General features: G+C 39.4%; 1 protein-coding gene across 3 annotated transcripts; it reads right to left on the reverse strand.

Annotated features, from left to right (window-relative positions):
- Window positions 1–733: 733 nt before the first annotated feature.
- Window positions 734–6,116, reverse strand: tph1a (tryptophan hydroxylase 1 (tryptophan 5-monooxygenase) a). Of its 3 annotated transcripts, none has more exons than XM_085778924.1 (11): window positions 5,887–6,116; window positions 3,737–3,871; window positions 3,454–3,637; window positions 3,249–3,349; window positions 3,090–3,157; window positions 2,805–3,001; window positions 2,552–2,687; window positions 2,313–2,439; window positions 2,117–2,212; window positions 1,815–1,948; window positions 734–1,695 (listed from the first exon to the last, which is right to left on the reverse strand). In XM_085778924.1, exons 1-11 carry the CDS (start codon window positions 5,974–5,976, stop codon window positions 1,521–1,523), a joined length of 1,443 nt encoding a protein of 480 aa, XP_085635050.1. In that variant the 5' UTR covers window positions 5,977–6,116; the 3' UTR covers window positions 734–1,520. The 3 variants fall into 3 exon arrangements, with proteins under 3 accessions (XP_085635050.1, XP_085635051.1, XP_085635052.1); XM_085778925.1 differs by lacking the exon at window positions 5,887–6,116 and adding an exon at window positions 4,856–5,078; XM_085778926.1 differs by lacking the exon at window positions 3,737–3,871 and having other exon boundaries at window positions 5,887–6,066.
- Window positions 6,117–13,739: the final 7,623 nt, after the last annotated feature.

A 13,739-nucleotide genomic window follows, 5' to 3' on the forward strand; every position in this document is an offset into this window, starting at 1 on the left:
TACCTTCGGTTGCAAATGTTGTAGGCTACAGTTGTAGGCTAATTCACGACAGTTCAACATGGCCACAAATTACAGCCTTAAAAATGACCACAATAACATACTTAGAATTTTATGTTGATGTTCATGACTTTTCTGATGGTATGATTTATTTAGACTGCATTAGTTTTAGCTAGGAGTTAGCCTACCTGCTTTCTAGCAGCTGTGGGTAAAATAATTTGTCGTAGGCTATTGATCAGATAATGTGTGTTTTGGTTATTTTTTCTTTAGACTGTACAGAAAGACTTAGTGACAGCATTATAGAAGTTGAACACAGTGGACCTTTGATTGGGAAGTAACATTTTCTGTCTGTCCTCTAAAACTCTCTAGGATGGCAGACATCCCATATAAATTCACAGAATCAGTCTCAGGGTTAATGAAGCAGCTATAGATGTTACTCACTTACACCATCGGTCGAGGTCTTAAGAGTATGTTGTCCAACTTTGAGAGACTGTTCATCATTTCTGTTTCAATCTGTATTAGAAATGCAATAGATTGTTATGGCCCTAAAATCAAGGGGGCCAATCTTAACATTATTATTATCATTGTTTTCAAGGTTTTTGCTAATATAATTTTCCATCTCTGGTATCATAAACAGGATCAGTCTGAGCATCCAGCCTCCAAATTACCACCATGATGACGCCACAAAGTGATACTGTACAACAACAGGTAATAAACCACTGCCATGCTGTGAAGACACAATGAACATTTTTGTTTATTTTTTTCAATAGTTTGATACATAGTCTACTAATAATATCTATATTTCTTTACAGTAGAAAAATAATGTTTTGATTTTAAGGAGTATTATAGGTATATTCACCTCAGGAGGACATATTCAAAATCATCACTGTAAAATAAAATAGGTCAGGGTGCATGGGCCAAATCTGTCATAGTGTCATAATATTCTGACAACACCGGGTTTCACTTTCATAATTTCCCTCAACAGCACATAAAAGGAGAATGATACATACACCAAAAGAATACAAACAAGGTACATTTTATACACATTACTGAAGTGAGAAGATTAAATGCAAAGAAGAATGAAATATTACAAAAAAAAATTCACATAGTCATGTACAACAGCAGAGTTGACAATAGGAGGAAGGAAACCATATTTGTGTTTGTAACAGCAGGGGATGGTTTTAAAAGGATACAAACTCACCATGAAAGCACATTAACTGTTTGCAATACAGAAACCAATTCAGCCAAGTACAACTGAAGCAAAACAGTGTCTCAGGTAAAGCAGCTCTTTGGGTTTGTGCAATGTATATCAGTGTTTAAACGACCTAATGCATCTCTGTAAACTGTATATGCCGTGTACACCATGCAGTGGGGACAACAGAGCATTGGCCAAAAAGCAGTGCACACATTCATTGTACTGACGAGGGGCAACACACAAGCAGTATCTCTATAGCAGTGCTGGGGGTGACACAGCAAGCGTTGATGGACTGTAAGGTGGTTGACTTCAACTGCAGCGTGGGCGGTCAGACACCCAGCTGCTTGTTCAGCCGGTTGAGGGCGTCACCGACAATGTCAAGCTCGTGTCGAAGCTCCTCCACGACGCTGTTGATGCTGGGAGTGTCTTTTAGCACATCCACACTCTGGGTGTAAGGGTTGTATCGGACTGTGAAGGGACGCTTGATGGTCTTGGCAAACTCCCTAAAATGAGCATAGTATAATTACTAAATAACGTATATTAGATATTTAATCACAGAGTAATTTTTATAGATCTGTGCAAGCCGGTATCATTATAGACATGTTAGACATGTTGCGCTCACCTCATCTTTACTTTGGCCTCCTCAAAGCTGTCGGACACAAAGTAGACATCCTGAAATGTTGTGATGATGCATTCTTGTTTGGATGTAACTTTGGGGTCAAAAGGCATTATCCTTGCATTACCAGAGAGAGCATGCTGTAAGAGAAAACGTTTATATTTTATGTAATCACAGGTTCACAGCTGGGTAATATCACAAATCTGAATATTAATATTCTATAAGAGCAATGACGCAGTTGTCTTCCCCATAGATTTAACACAACAGAGAAAGAGAGGATGTCACACGCACTGTTCAAACATATTTACCTTGAGCTCGCTGATAGATGACAGCAGTCCTGCTCCGTATGCTCGGAGCTGCCCTTCTTGTTTGCATAGGCCAAACTCCACCGTGAAGAAATAGCACTGTAACAGAGAAACAGATTAAACACTAGCAGTCATTTCCACTTATTCTGGATTTACTGGATTTGATTTGATGAAGTTTGCCTGAGCAAGTGTCACTCACTGTGGCCAGTTTCTGAACTGAATCGTCAGAAGCCCCGAGTGAAGCGAGACCAATCTCCTGAGAGAACTGGGCGAAGCTGGGCTCTGCCAGCAGCGGGACATGACCCAGCAGCTCATGGCATGTGTCCCTAAGATAAGAGACCACAGAATATTAGATCCAATGGCCTGATATGAGCGCTTGAGCATTAATTCCAGTTTCATATACAGTATAGGCTACATGTAGTACTCTGTATTACTCACGGCTCTGGAGTGTATAAGGGGTCAGAACTGTGCCGCACATACTGGGTACAGTGGAAAACACGGAAGGCCAAGCCAGCAAGGAAGTCACGTGGGGACAGATAACCCGCCACAGGCCTTATGGTAAATCCAGTACGTTCTGAGAAGATAAGATGTTCGAAACATTTATGTGAGTTTTTACATCTACAAAGAAAATTAGTTTCCATTTTTGCATTTAAAACAAGAGGCGTGTTTCATTTAAGATATTACAACCTACCCCTGAGGAAGCGTGAGACATCTTCCAGCTGAGGGATGTTGTCCTCCCGACATTCACAGTATTTGGACAGCAGAGGCAGGTTCTTCAAGTACTCGCGACAAGCGTGTGTGGGGTACAACTTGTTGAGCTCCCTGTACACAACACCCCAGGTCTTCACTTCCTCCTCTGTGAACTCAATACGAGGGACAGGATCCCCGCTAGAACAAGACAACACATTTCTCTCATTATCACATAAAAACTTCACACATTACCAAAAGAATCATTCAAATGTACAAAAAAACGTACTGCTTGTAGGCCATAGCAAGATCTGCAAAGTACTTTCTCCTTTTCCGGTAGACATTGTCCTTGAAACCCTGATAGAGAGAACATAAAATTAAATGTGAGTGCATCATATTAAACGATTCTGCATTCAATAGCTACAGTTTTATTTGCACCTGTACATACCGGATGGTCAGCATCCAAGTCAGAGCCGTACATCAGGACGCGGTTGGCACACTTGTCCAAGTCTGAAATTTTCTTTGGGAACCAAGGAACATTGTACATTTCTGACAGGAGGAGAAGAGGAAAAAGTAGAAGAAAAAATAGTTACTTTCTGTTAATCAGGTTTATTCAGATTCAGTATATTTTCAGCATTTTGTTCATTTCCTACCTTCCTCCTGTAGACAGGAGTTATCTGGAGGCTCCATGTCCACCACGTTCACGTGCTTCCGAAGCAGCTGGATGATTTCATTCAGTTGTTCGTGGTTGCTGTCGCAGTCCACGAATATCTCAAATTCAGAGTTGCGTCTTTTGGATTTTCTGGACTCTATGTGCACAAGGTTGACATGGTTTTCCTGCAAGAAACAATGAGAATATTTTTTGTCATCATCTGTAAATGAACTTCACATCTCAACATAATAGAAAGATGATGTAAGCATTGCATGCGTGCATACTTGGAAGAGTTTGAGTGCCTTTACAAGTCCTCCCACTTCATTCTTGAGAGAGAAGATGATTGTCGCTCTTCCTTTCTCTGATGTATTCTTCTTTTCAGTGTTTTCCTCAATTTTTGTGAAGGTTGATTTGTTTATCTGAAAATAGTAATTAAAGATATAGATGCACTTTAATTTGTGTAATAGCACATCAATCAAACAACAACCAACAGTAGCTCCCCTCTGATGGCAAAAATGAGATAACCAACTTTCATCAACTTCCTTGAATCATGTGATTATTTTTATTTCACCAGAGGAAGTTTATCAAGAATCCGGTTTTGATATCAGACCCTAAATTAATTAATTAAAAAAATTAAACTCATTTTAGAAATGTGGCACCAGTTGGAAAACACATCTCTGCTGCAAAGTTCCAATAACCCTTCAACATCGAAAATGCAAACATTTTTTAAAACTGCAATGTTAGGCTTTAAACATGAGCGATTTGTTTAATTTGATTGAGCTCACACAATGCATTTCCCCCTCAACTGAAGCATGACTTAGGACATGTAATTACGTGAATGCACACTTCTAGCCATGCAAAAATCTTATGAAGATGTATCACAGCCTCTATGAACATGCATCGCCCCCAACAAGTAGTGAGCAGAAGGGGAAAGAGTCACAGAAAAGATCCAGCCGTGGCAGCCTGTTGGAGTAATGAAGTCACCATGATGGGCTGTTTCCTTATAAACATGCAGACAAACAAAGTAATGCAGCGGATATGCAGACACAGGGTTGAGATTAGTGACCACCAGCCCGCATGTCTTATTTCAGCACGTTGGACAGCGCTCTCACGTTGACGCTGTCATGTGCGCGCTGCACACGCCAGGGGAAAATTACATCAGACTATAGCTAGAGGTTGGACTATAACACGCAAACAGCGCAGACAAACTAAGCTTTTCACCGACTGCAACGTCTTCTACTTCACTGCAGTTGTAGCATTCATCTGATTCCTGCCATGCGCAACTCCACCAGGCTGCAGTTTTGCTTTAAAAACGTAAAATCTACACAGTCTAATGAGTAGAAGTGACCGGCGGAGTGGGAGTAGCTAAAGCATCACTCAAATGCATCTCAGTTACTTCCTACCACATTTCGCCCCTCCAGCATTGTGTAAACCGCGCGGAAGACCAGCTTTCGGTGGGTCCTTGTCGGTAGTATCCCTGAAAGCATTAGTGCATGGAGACTGGATCAGGACGTTCGCCGGGGTCAACTCTTTGCGTCTCGGTTTAACGAAGATGAACTTGTCTCTGTCTCAAGGAATCGCCTTACTGCAATCTCATTTAGACAGCAGGGAAGCCTATTATTAGCTGCCTGTATGTCGAGATCTTAGCAGACATTAGACGGAGTTAATCACTGCAGTGCGCAGCTTTTAGGCTGCAAAATGTGATCGAGTAGATTTTGTTTCCCACTTTCTTGCAGCTTCCCATGTGTTTTGGATTAAAAGTTGTGTAGCTATTTCACAGCATTTAATCAATCAATCAGATTTCGTAGTTGCCTATTTGTTGCACTTTTATTTTTCAAGTGTGTAGTCAGCATTTGTTTGCATGTCCTCACCACAAAAGCCCTAAACATGTATTTATGTAGCCTTGTGATGGATCTATAGAGTCTGTCGCTCTAAATGTCTACTTTGTCCTCAGAGGAGCTTGTCTCAATGGAGGCTTGGAGGCTTCACGGACTCCACAGGTTGATCGGTTTATCTTTTATCTCTTCTGTCCTCTCCTATGGAAATCACTGGAGGGTGTTCAGATTGAGCAACAATGATTGTTTCCTGACATGAAATTTGGAGATATCCAACTTTAACCCTCTTAACTCGTTGACGTATCTAAATTACACTAACAACAAAACGGCTTAAATTAATCTGCGCTGACGACAAAGTGAAGGCTTATTCATTAGAAGACCGGACCGAGACGCTCAACCACTGTCAAAAAAAAAAGTGGTCTTGAAATATCACTCACAATTAAACCATGTGCACCTCCGGGGTTTAAATGCAACTCTCTGATCACTTGCAGGACAAAGCATTAAGAACAAGAGAAGACATAGGGCTGTTGAGGATGTTTCCTAAAAAATAATCACAACTTATTTTTCCTTTTATTTCCAATTATTAGTAAAATTCTTACCTCATTGTTGAGCAGTTTTTCTTCGAAGCCAATGTTCATGGAGTCAAACGATCTCCCTCTTCGTGGTCCCTCGATTTTGTTCGAGTACATGTTAAAGTGCTGCTCTGGTTTTTTGCCTTTTTTATGCAGCTCTTGCAGGTGGTTTATTTGAATAATTTCCGCTATGCAAAGTTGGCTGTCTACCCCCGGGGAGCTGCGCGCTTTGCTATTTAACCACAGTGAGACAAAGGAGGGGGGCAATAATCTCCCCCACAGCAGCAAATGGAAAAAGAGCAGCAGCGCTCACGTCATTAGGGAAAATTGTATCTTTTTTTTTTTCACCTCGAGGGCCCGAAACAACGTCAATGAGATCAATCACAAAGTCTGATTTTACTGAGAATTAAACAAAATGATTAAAATATCAATATCATAAAACACTTTAATATGTGTGAGAAAATCCTAAGTACAGCATTTCTCAGTAAAAGATATGAGGGAGAATTATTTTTCTATCTGCAAACATTTTATCGATAAAACTTGTGAAACTTATGTGAACTGTGTATTGATATTGGTATAAATTGAGCTGAGTTTGGATGTTGCATGTAGACCCGAGAGTTCACCTTGGACTCAGACCTCCTCATGTTGGTACAAGCACTTAATTCTTCTTGTTTGTTGACACCTTAGGTCAAGGTTTAAGAGGATTCAGACATAGCCCACTCGCCTTCATTGTACAGTGATCCAAACATGCCCCCCTTTCTAAAATCCATCCCTCTGCACTGTAAGCACCTCTGGGCTCTCGTGCACAACAGAAATAATCTGCGTGTTTTCCTTTCTTTAACACCATGAGCCTTTTAATAAGATCAGGACAATCAATGGAAAAGGCATCAGAGGCCTCTGCAAAGCAGAATCAAGGTGAGAGAGCGTTGAACCTTAGAGACCTCATTACTTTAGACCGATAACACCACTGTTCTCTAATCTGTAGTCACCTCACAATAAGGGAAAGGTGAGATGTCTTTGTGTGTTAGCCATTACCTTTAGCTCCGCACAGCTCGAATGCAGTGATAGTCTACAATACATGTGGCTGATGCACATGCTGTTTGTATCAGGTGGTCTTGGCCTGTGTCACTCGTGACATGGACAGATGCTTTACACAACCGAGGAAGCAGTGAAGGGAACTTCCTCCTCTCAGGAACTGAACCCAGATCTGTTCTCACATATTGCGTTAGGCAGAGCAGTAGGAAGGTCAAGCTTTAATTATCCGGCCATGTTTTAGTGTGGTAAAGAAAAAGAGATTGACTTAAAGGGCCAATGCAACACTAATTGTAAAGGCGCCTGCCTGTTCTGGTGCTCTGTGTGGTCCATTAAAGCGCATCTGGCAGCATTGATATTGACTGAGGAATCTGTGTTCTCCTGCCTAGTGACCACATGTATCACTGTGTATTGCTCATAAAGTTTACAGCGACTGGACCCCCCCTCCACGCACCCCCGTCAAGATCAGATCAGTGACCATGTTTACCTGGCTGTTAGCTTAAGCTCCTTATTATCTCCACCTATATAAAGCAACCATTTCTGCTCTGATGCACAAACAAATACTGTATACTGTATATTGCCTGAGCAACAAAACACAGTTCACCCCCATTGTTTCCTTTTATCCTCAGAGCTGGTAGCAGTGGCACATTTAGTAAATCAACAGCAAATGAATTATATTTCCTACCCAGGCTGGGCTGCAGAAAAAGTCAGCAGTGAATGCCATTTAAATAGAAATTACAGCAGAAACAGCTTCATTGGGTCAAAATAAAAATGATTTGGCAGCAATAAAAAACAAGAAAACAATTGAATCAACAACTTTGATTAATCGTTGTTGTTGTTGGGTTTTTTTTTTTTTGTTTGTTGTTGTTTTTTACCTCAAACTAAAATGACAAACATATTTTGTTAGTGAAGTTAGAATGTGATATTTCACTTCTATTTTCTTTACAATTGTAAATTGAAATTGTTACATTTGATCATTTACAAGATAAATCAAGCAAGCTGAAGTTACCTCCACTTTGGGAAACTACACATTTTTGTATGTTATATATTATATTATCTATATTCTATTTTAAATGATAATGATAACATTTTAATTGTTTGGTTGCTACTGTAATAGAGCAGAAAATCCTTAACAAATAAAAGAAGCATAAAACCATTTAAGAAATTGATGACAGGCGAGAACAGAGTAACAATAATACTCACGTTTTTTAAAAAGAAAATCAAAATAGTTCAAAATTGCTAACTAATGATGAAATCTTTTTTATAAAAGTAAATGAAACATCTGGCTTTAGCTGCTTTATCTCTGAAGAAAGTTTTTGCTCTTTCTAGTTTAACTTTAGCTAATCATCTCTTTCTTTGGCAGCACTGAGAACAGCGTCTATGACAGTAAAGCTCACAGTTATATAATGGTTTTGATGGATGGGCAGCTCGAGGTACCTACCAGCTTGAGAGCATCATAGCTGCAGCCTATAAGCCTCTCTGCTACACATTATTTGTTTGATTTATTTAAAATGAAACAAAAAACAAAAAAAAACAATAACAACAGCATGCTTTTATTCTGACATGTAATAAAACATAAAGTAGCTATTCCATATTGTCTGTTCCAGGCTATTTTAAAATACTTTTTTAAAATTTAGGGGTTTTTTTGTTGTTATTTATGGCTATAAAAAGCTTGGACAGGGAAAAACAAATCTGGTGTTTTTCCGTAGCCGTCCTTTTACCCAGCACACGTCAGTGAACGTCACAAGTAGTTAACCAGGCTGCTGCTGCCTCAAGCAAAACAAAGCACATTGTGGACCTTATAGACATGTTAACTCTATGACTAATACACAGAAAAAGCTTGATTTCTTTATCCTGGAATAGGTATTGAGGCTTTCTTCTTTATTCAGAGAAAAGAAAAAGCAGGAAAAGGACAAAGCCTAGAGAATGGTACGACCATGTCTTTGTTCAGTATTCAGTAATGAACTGTTCCTTTCATGAAGCCCAGACACTGATGTGGGCTCCTACAGAGTAGGATCAAGCACATCCAAATCTACTTATAATACATTTTCACAGCATCACTTTTATGCTGTTGCTCCGGCCATGTCTTTAATCTTTTCGTTTCTTGACAGCTCCTGGATCAGATCTCCTTCATTTAACGTCATATTCTGAGGCTCATTAGATTTCATGCTGCATCCAGTTTACAAATCATGCATTGTTTTTATCCATCTGATGTTTTTTTGGCAGTGATCATGACTTTACTGTAATGTTGTATTTTTTCATTACCTCATCCTTTTAATTTTATAATTTTAACGATCTAGTTTAAATAGTCTACTCTGACTCTGCCGAAGAACGTGATGTTGCTCATTCTGTCTCTGCCACTCAGAGGGTAATTGACACGTGCTTTGACAGTAAGGAGTACTCTGACAAGGGTCAGAGAGTGCACCATGAATAAGACAGCTCATTGTGGTCCGCTCTCTTGGTGACCTAGCTGTAGATATAGTGATCTATGGATAATGAGCTTCAAGGATGAGGTAACAGTCAGTCATTAATAAACATTTTCGGGGTAGAAAACGTAGGTAATTTCCAGCCTTAATACTTGATCTACAATATTCACCGAAATTACACAAAGTGTGTGGCAGGTACTCAATGAAAACATGTTGGAAAAGGCACAAGATGAAAATGCTGTGTGAATATTTCTGTAAATGTGTGTGCGCAGTGAAATAATCTGAACTCAAATAAATAGTTACACTATTATCAATCTCCTGCAGCTTCAGATGAAACATGACCTACTTTTACGAAAGCCAGCCATCAAAAGGCTGTTGATTATCTGTCAGTCAAACTGTCTTTAATGCTCACAGGAAACCTGTCAGGAATAAACAACATCGCATAACCTCTTACTTCTCGATCGCTCTTTGGAGGTTTGTGAAGAGGGGATGCTGCTGTGTTACAGATGTGTCCAAGCGTGCGAGACGTGCGCCGTGGCCACTCTGGCCTAGTTCTGTTCACTTCAATCAGAGGGATTTACTCACAGTGTCTGAGCATCAAGCTGTGAGAGATCTCTCCAGCTAATCTCACCCATGGCACTAAGAAACAGCCCAACATGAGTATTACAATGTGTTTAAACTGCGCGACATGTTACATGGCACATGGAAGATACACTACACCAAAATACTACAGTAAATAATGTGCACTCTAACTGCGCTCTCACAAGGTGGTGAGATGTCAGTGCCTTTGATAGAGATTAAGTTTGTTCATCAAAAACACCTCAGTAGACGCCATCTGTCAGGGCTGAAATAAGTAATTGCATTCACACTTGTTGCTGTGATTGAATAGTTAAGAGTTAAAATATTTTCAACTTGGTAATTTTACAGTTGCACATCTAAACACATGGACAAATGACAGAAAACACACCACATAGGTTAGTCATAATACTGTACATGTTTTAAATAAAGGGAATACATTGTTTAGTAAGATAAAAGTAGACAAACATACACATAAACATAGATGATGCTCAAAGGTGCATTGGCATGCGCACATGTACAAAAACTCAGTTTGTCAGAAAACCTATCTATCTATCTATCTATCTATCTATCTATCTATCTATCTATCTATCTATCTAAAAACGTGAGAGCTGTAACTGTGGAAAAGGGCCGTTGGTTTTTTTGGCAACGAAATCCTCACTGGTCGATTTTTACGATTTCAAAAAAACGATTTTTACGATTCCAAATAATCGCGATTACGATTTTAAATCGATTAATCGAACAGCCCTAGTGTCAATACATGTGGCCAATGTTTGGTACCGTGAGACTAACTATAACATGAAACTATATAAATATATAAAAACTGACTCAGTGGTTCTGCTTCTGTCGGATGTTCTTGCAGCTTTTTCACTTCTGCCCAGTGTTATTTGAATTTCCAGAAAATTCAAGGTCTTCACAGAGCACTTTTTCACCTGATCCTGAGCCTTGTTTGAACAACTAACTAATCAGAGCAGTGAATGGTCTGCTTACGTACGTTTCCTGTGGCAGGACTCCGTCTCTTTAATTAGCTCCAATTCTTTCAATGCAGAACAAACAGCAACATATGCCACTTGGTGACAGGCGTCAGTGTGCACAAGGATAGGACAGGATAGAGCTGAGCCCATAAACACCTGCCCCATTCAAAATAGAAACATCTTACATTATGCAAAAAAGAAAAGAAAAAAGGGGTTAATGATAGAAATGTTACTGGAGTATTGATTAGACACCATGTTCATTTGAATTTGATGGTAAATTAATCAAGAATTTTTTTAAAATATGTTTTGACATATGTATTATGCCTTTATTTTACTGAAATAATTCTGTCTTCCAATTTCACATGATGTGCTGCGACAATGAAAACCACAATAGTTCTTGAAAAACTAATTTATTCCTTTACTCACTAACTTGTGTCTCCACCACATGTTTTGCTTATTGTCTCTTATTAATTAAACGAGGCAATTTAATGCCATCACATCTAAGATGATATAGGCGGTTGATGTGCGGCTAAAATAAAACATGGATGCATTCAGACAGAACTTTTTACCACACATTCCTTCATCTGACACAAGTCAGATCAATTTATTTATATACCACCGGTTCAGAATTGATCTCAAGGCACTTTACAGATAGAGAAGGTTTTCTCTTCATAACAGTGGTCACAGTTGCTCCACTAGTTGGGTTGACGAGGAACAAATACAGGGAGAAAGAATAGTTCATTATGTAATGACGATGTCTAATAAAAATTACCCTAACAAAATCTATTGAATAAAACGTGATGTACAGTGCTGTTGTTACCATTACAGATATCTGAGCAGAGCAGAGGCATATGGGGTCCCCCAGGGTTCGATTCATGGACTGTTGCTATTCACAGCTTGCGCTATATCCAATCATATATGACGATAATAATGGTTATCACAGCTACACACTCAGATTTAATCAATTCACCATGACTTTGGCCCCTTAGACTCAGTCTACTGGTGTTTAGACAAAGTAGACGGCTGCAAATGTTTCATTTCCATCAATTAAATACACACAAGATGGATTATTGTATTTGCTCGACTTGATTTCGGACTTAAAGACAAAAACACAAATCATCACCACGATAGTATTTCAGTAGGGTGGACTATTTCAGTGTTTTTAAATATCTTTAGGATCTTTTTAAAGAATATAAACACAGTAGGCTACATCCTGAATCAGGACAAATCCGCTTACAGCTATAATGCTATGCACAGCAGATAAAAATAGTGTCATGATGATTTTAAACAAACTCCAACTCTAGACACTCTCAAAACTAAATTAACACTTTCCTGTTCTCCAGTGATTTTGATCCATTGGTTTCTCTTTGTTACTTTTAACTCTTTTGTTGAACGTGAGATAATTTAAAACATATAGTGTAACTGCATTTCCGTTCTTTTATTTATTTTACATTTCATCTCTTTTATTTCACTGCATCTCTTTAAAGATTAACTTTATTCAATCTTACCTAATTTAAGAAATTAATTAATTAAATTTATTTATTTATTTTTCTCTTTATAATTCTAGGTGACAGGCTGTGTGGAGTCCTTGTTGTCTGGTTGGTCACAGGAAGTATTCAAACAGATAAGGTAATTGAAGAAGTAGAATCGACAGTTAAGGCAAATGCAAACGTCATCAAATCACTTTTTGCGAGGCAGAGGAAACGTCACAGTCTTTGATATTCGGGGATCCAGGAGGGGAAAGTTTCATTGTGATTCTGTTGACAAGAGATAGAAAGCCCGGCGAACTCAGGAAATGAGCTGAAGGGGGCTTTGATTGCACCCAACAACATCATGTGTCTTTATTAACACGCCTTGACCAGGTGGTTGTGAATAGGCCAGGCCTTGGAATCAAAGGAGGGGGAACGTGATGCTGCACACGCACGCATTCTTCATCCCTTCATTATCCCTCTGGCTTGCCGCAGCAACAGGTACTACTCTAGTGTCAGGGCTGTTTTACACACTCAGGAGGGCTAAATTCAGATAGTGCAGCCCTGATGATTTGTTATTTTTGTCACCCAAGAGGGATTAGTTTAAGTATCAAGGTCTGACAAAAATTATTCTGATAAATTCCAAGGAAAACATGACAAATGCCTTACATCATGAGTCATTCCCTTCACTGACAAAACCACAGAAAATACTTGAAGAAAAGCTGTTTAGATCAAAAATTGACCTTAGATTGTTACAAGTCCATTCATTATGTGTTAAATTCATTCTGGGTTACATAAGGACTTTGAAAATATTATTTTTAACACAAATGGGACAAAAATAGAGCACATTTCACTCTAAGGCAAAATGTCAGGTCATTTAAAAGAAGAGCAAGTTAGTTTTGTGGGCAGAGGTAAACAGAAAAGGAAATAAATGACATCCAGCATCAGCATCAGACAGGCCTGACATGCCTCGGCGTCACTGATGTGTATAAAGCACCGGCCACACGGGGAACCGCCTCCTGCGTTAGGTTCATGGAGTCAGATCATATCAAGCTGCTGTGAAGCCTGGCAGACTGACAATGAAGTTTGGCAGGGCAGCAGGAAACATCTGGGCTTCACCCTGATCTCTATGACATGATGCGCCTGTGAGCGAGGCCTGAAGACAGGAGCAGCCAGTAAAGTGCAAGTCACTGGCCACAAGCAATCTTGAAAGGCCAAGCATGATTACATCTACATCATTCTAGCAATTTACAACACAAACAGAACATGACTCGCAGATCAAGGCACTGGCCACCTATGTGCATCACGAGTCTAGTCAAGGTTCAGAGCGTGTCTCAAGATAGGAGGACTGAAAAGACAGTTTTTTTTCCCATAGGGTGATCTCTGTCTCGTGTACACTCTGA

Source organism: Trachurus japonicus, chromosome 6 (assembly GCF_045865225.1).
Source record: "Trachurus japonicus isolate A0001 chromosome 6, Traja_1.0".
Taxonomy (NCBI): domain Eukaryota; kingdom Metazoa; phylum Chordata; class Actinopteri; order Carangiformes; family Carangidae; genus Trachurus; species Trachurus japonicus.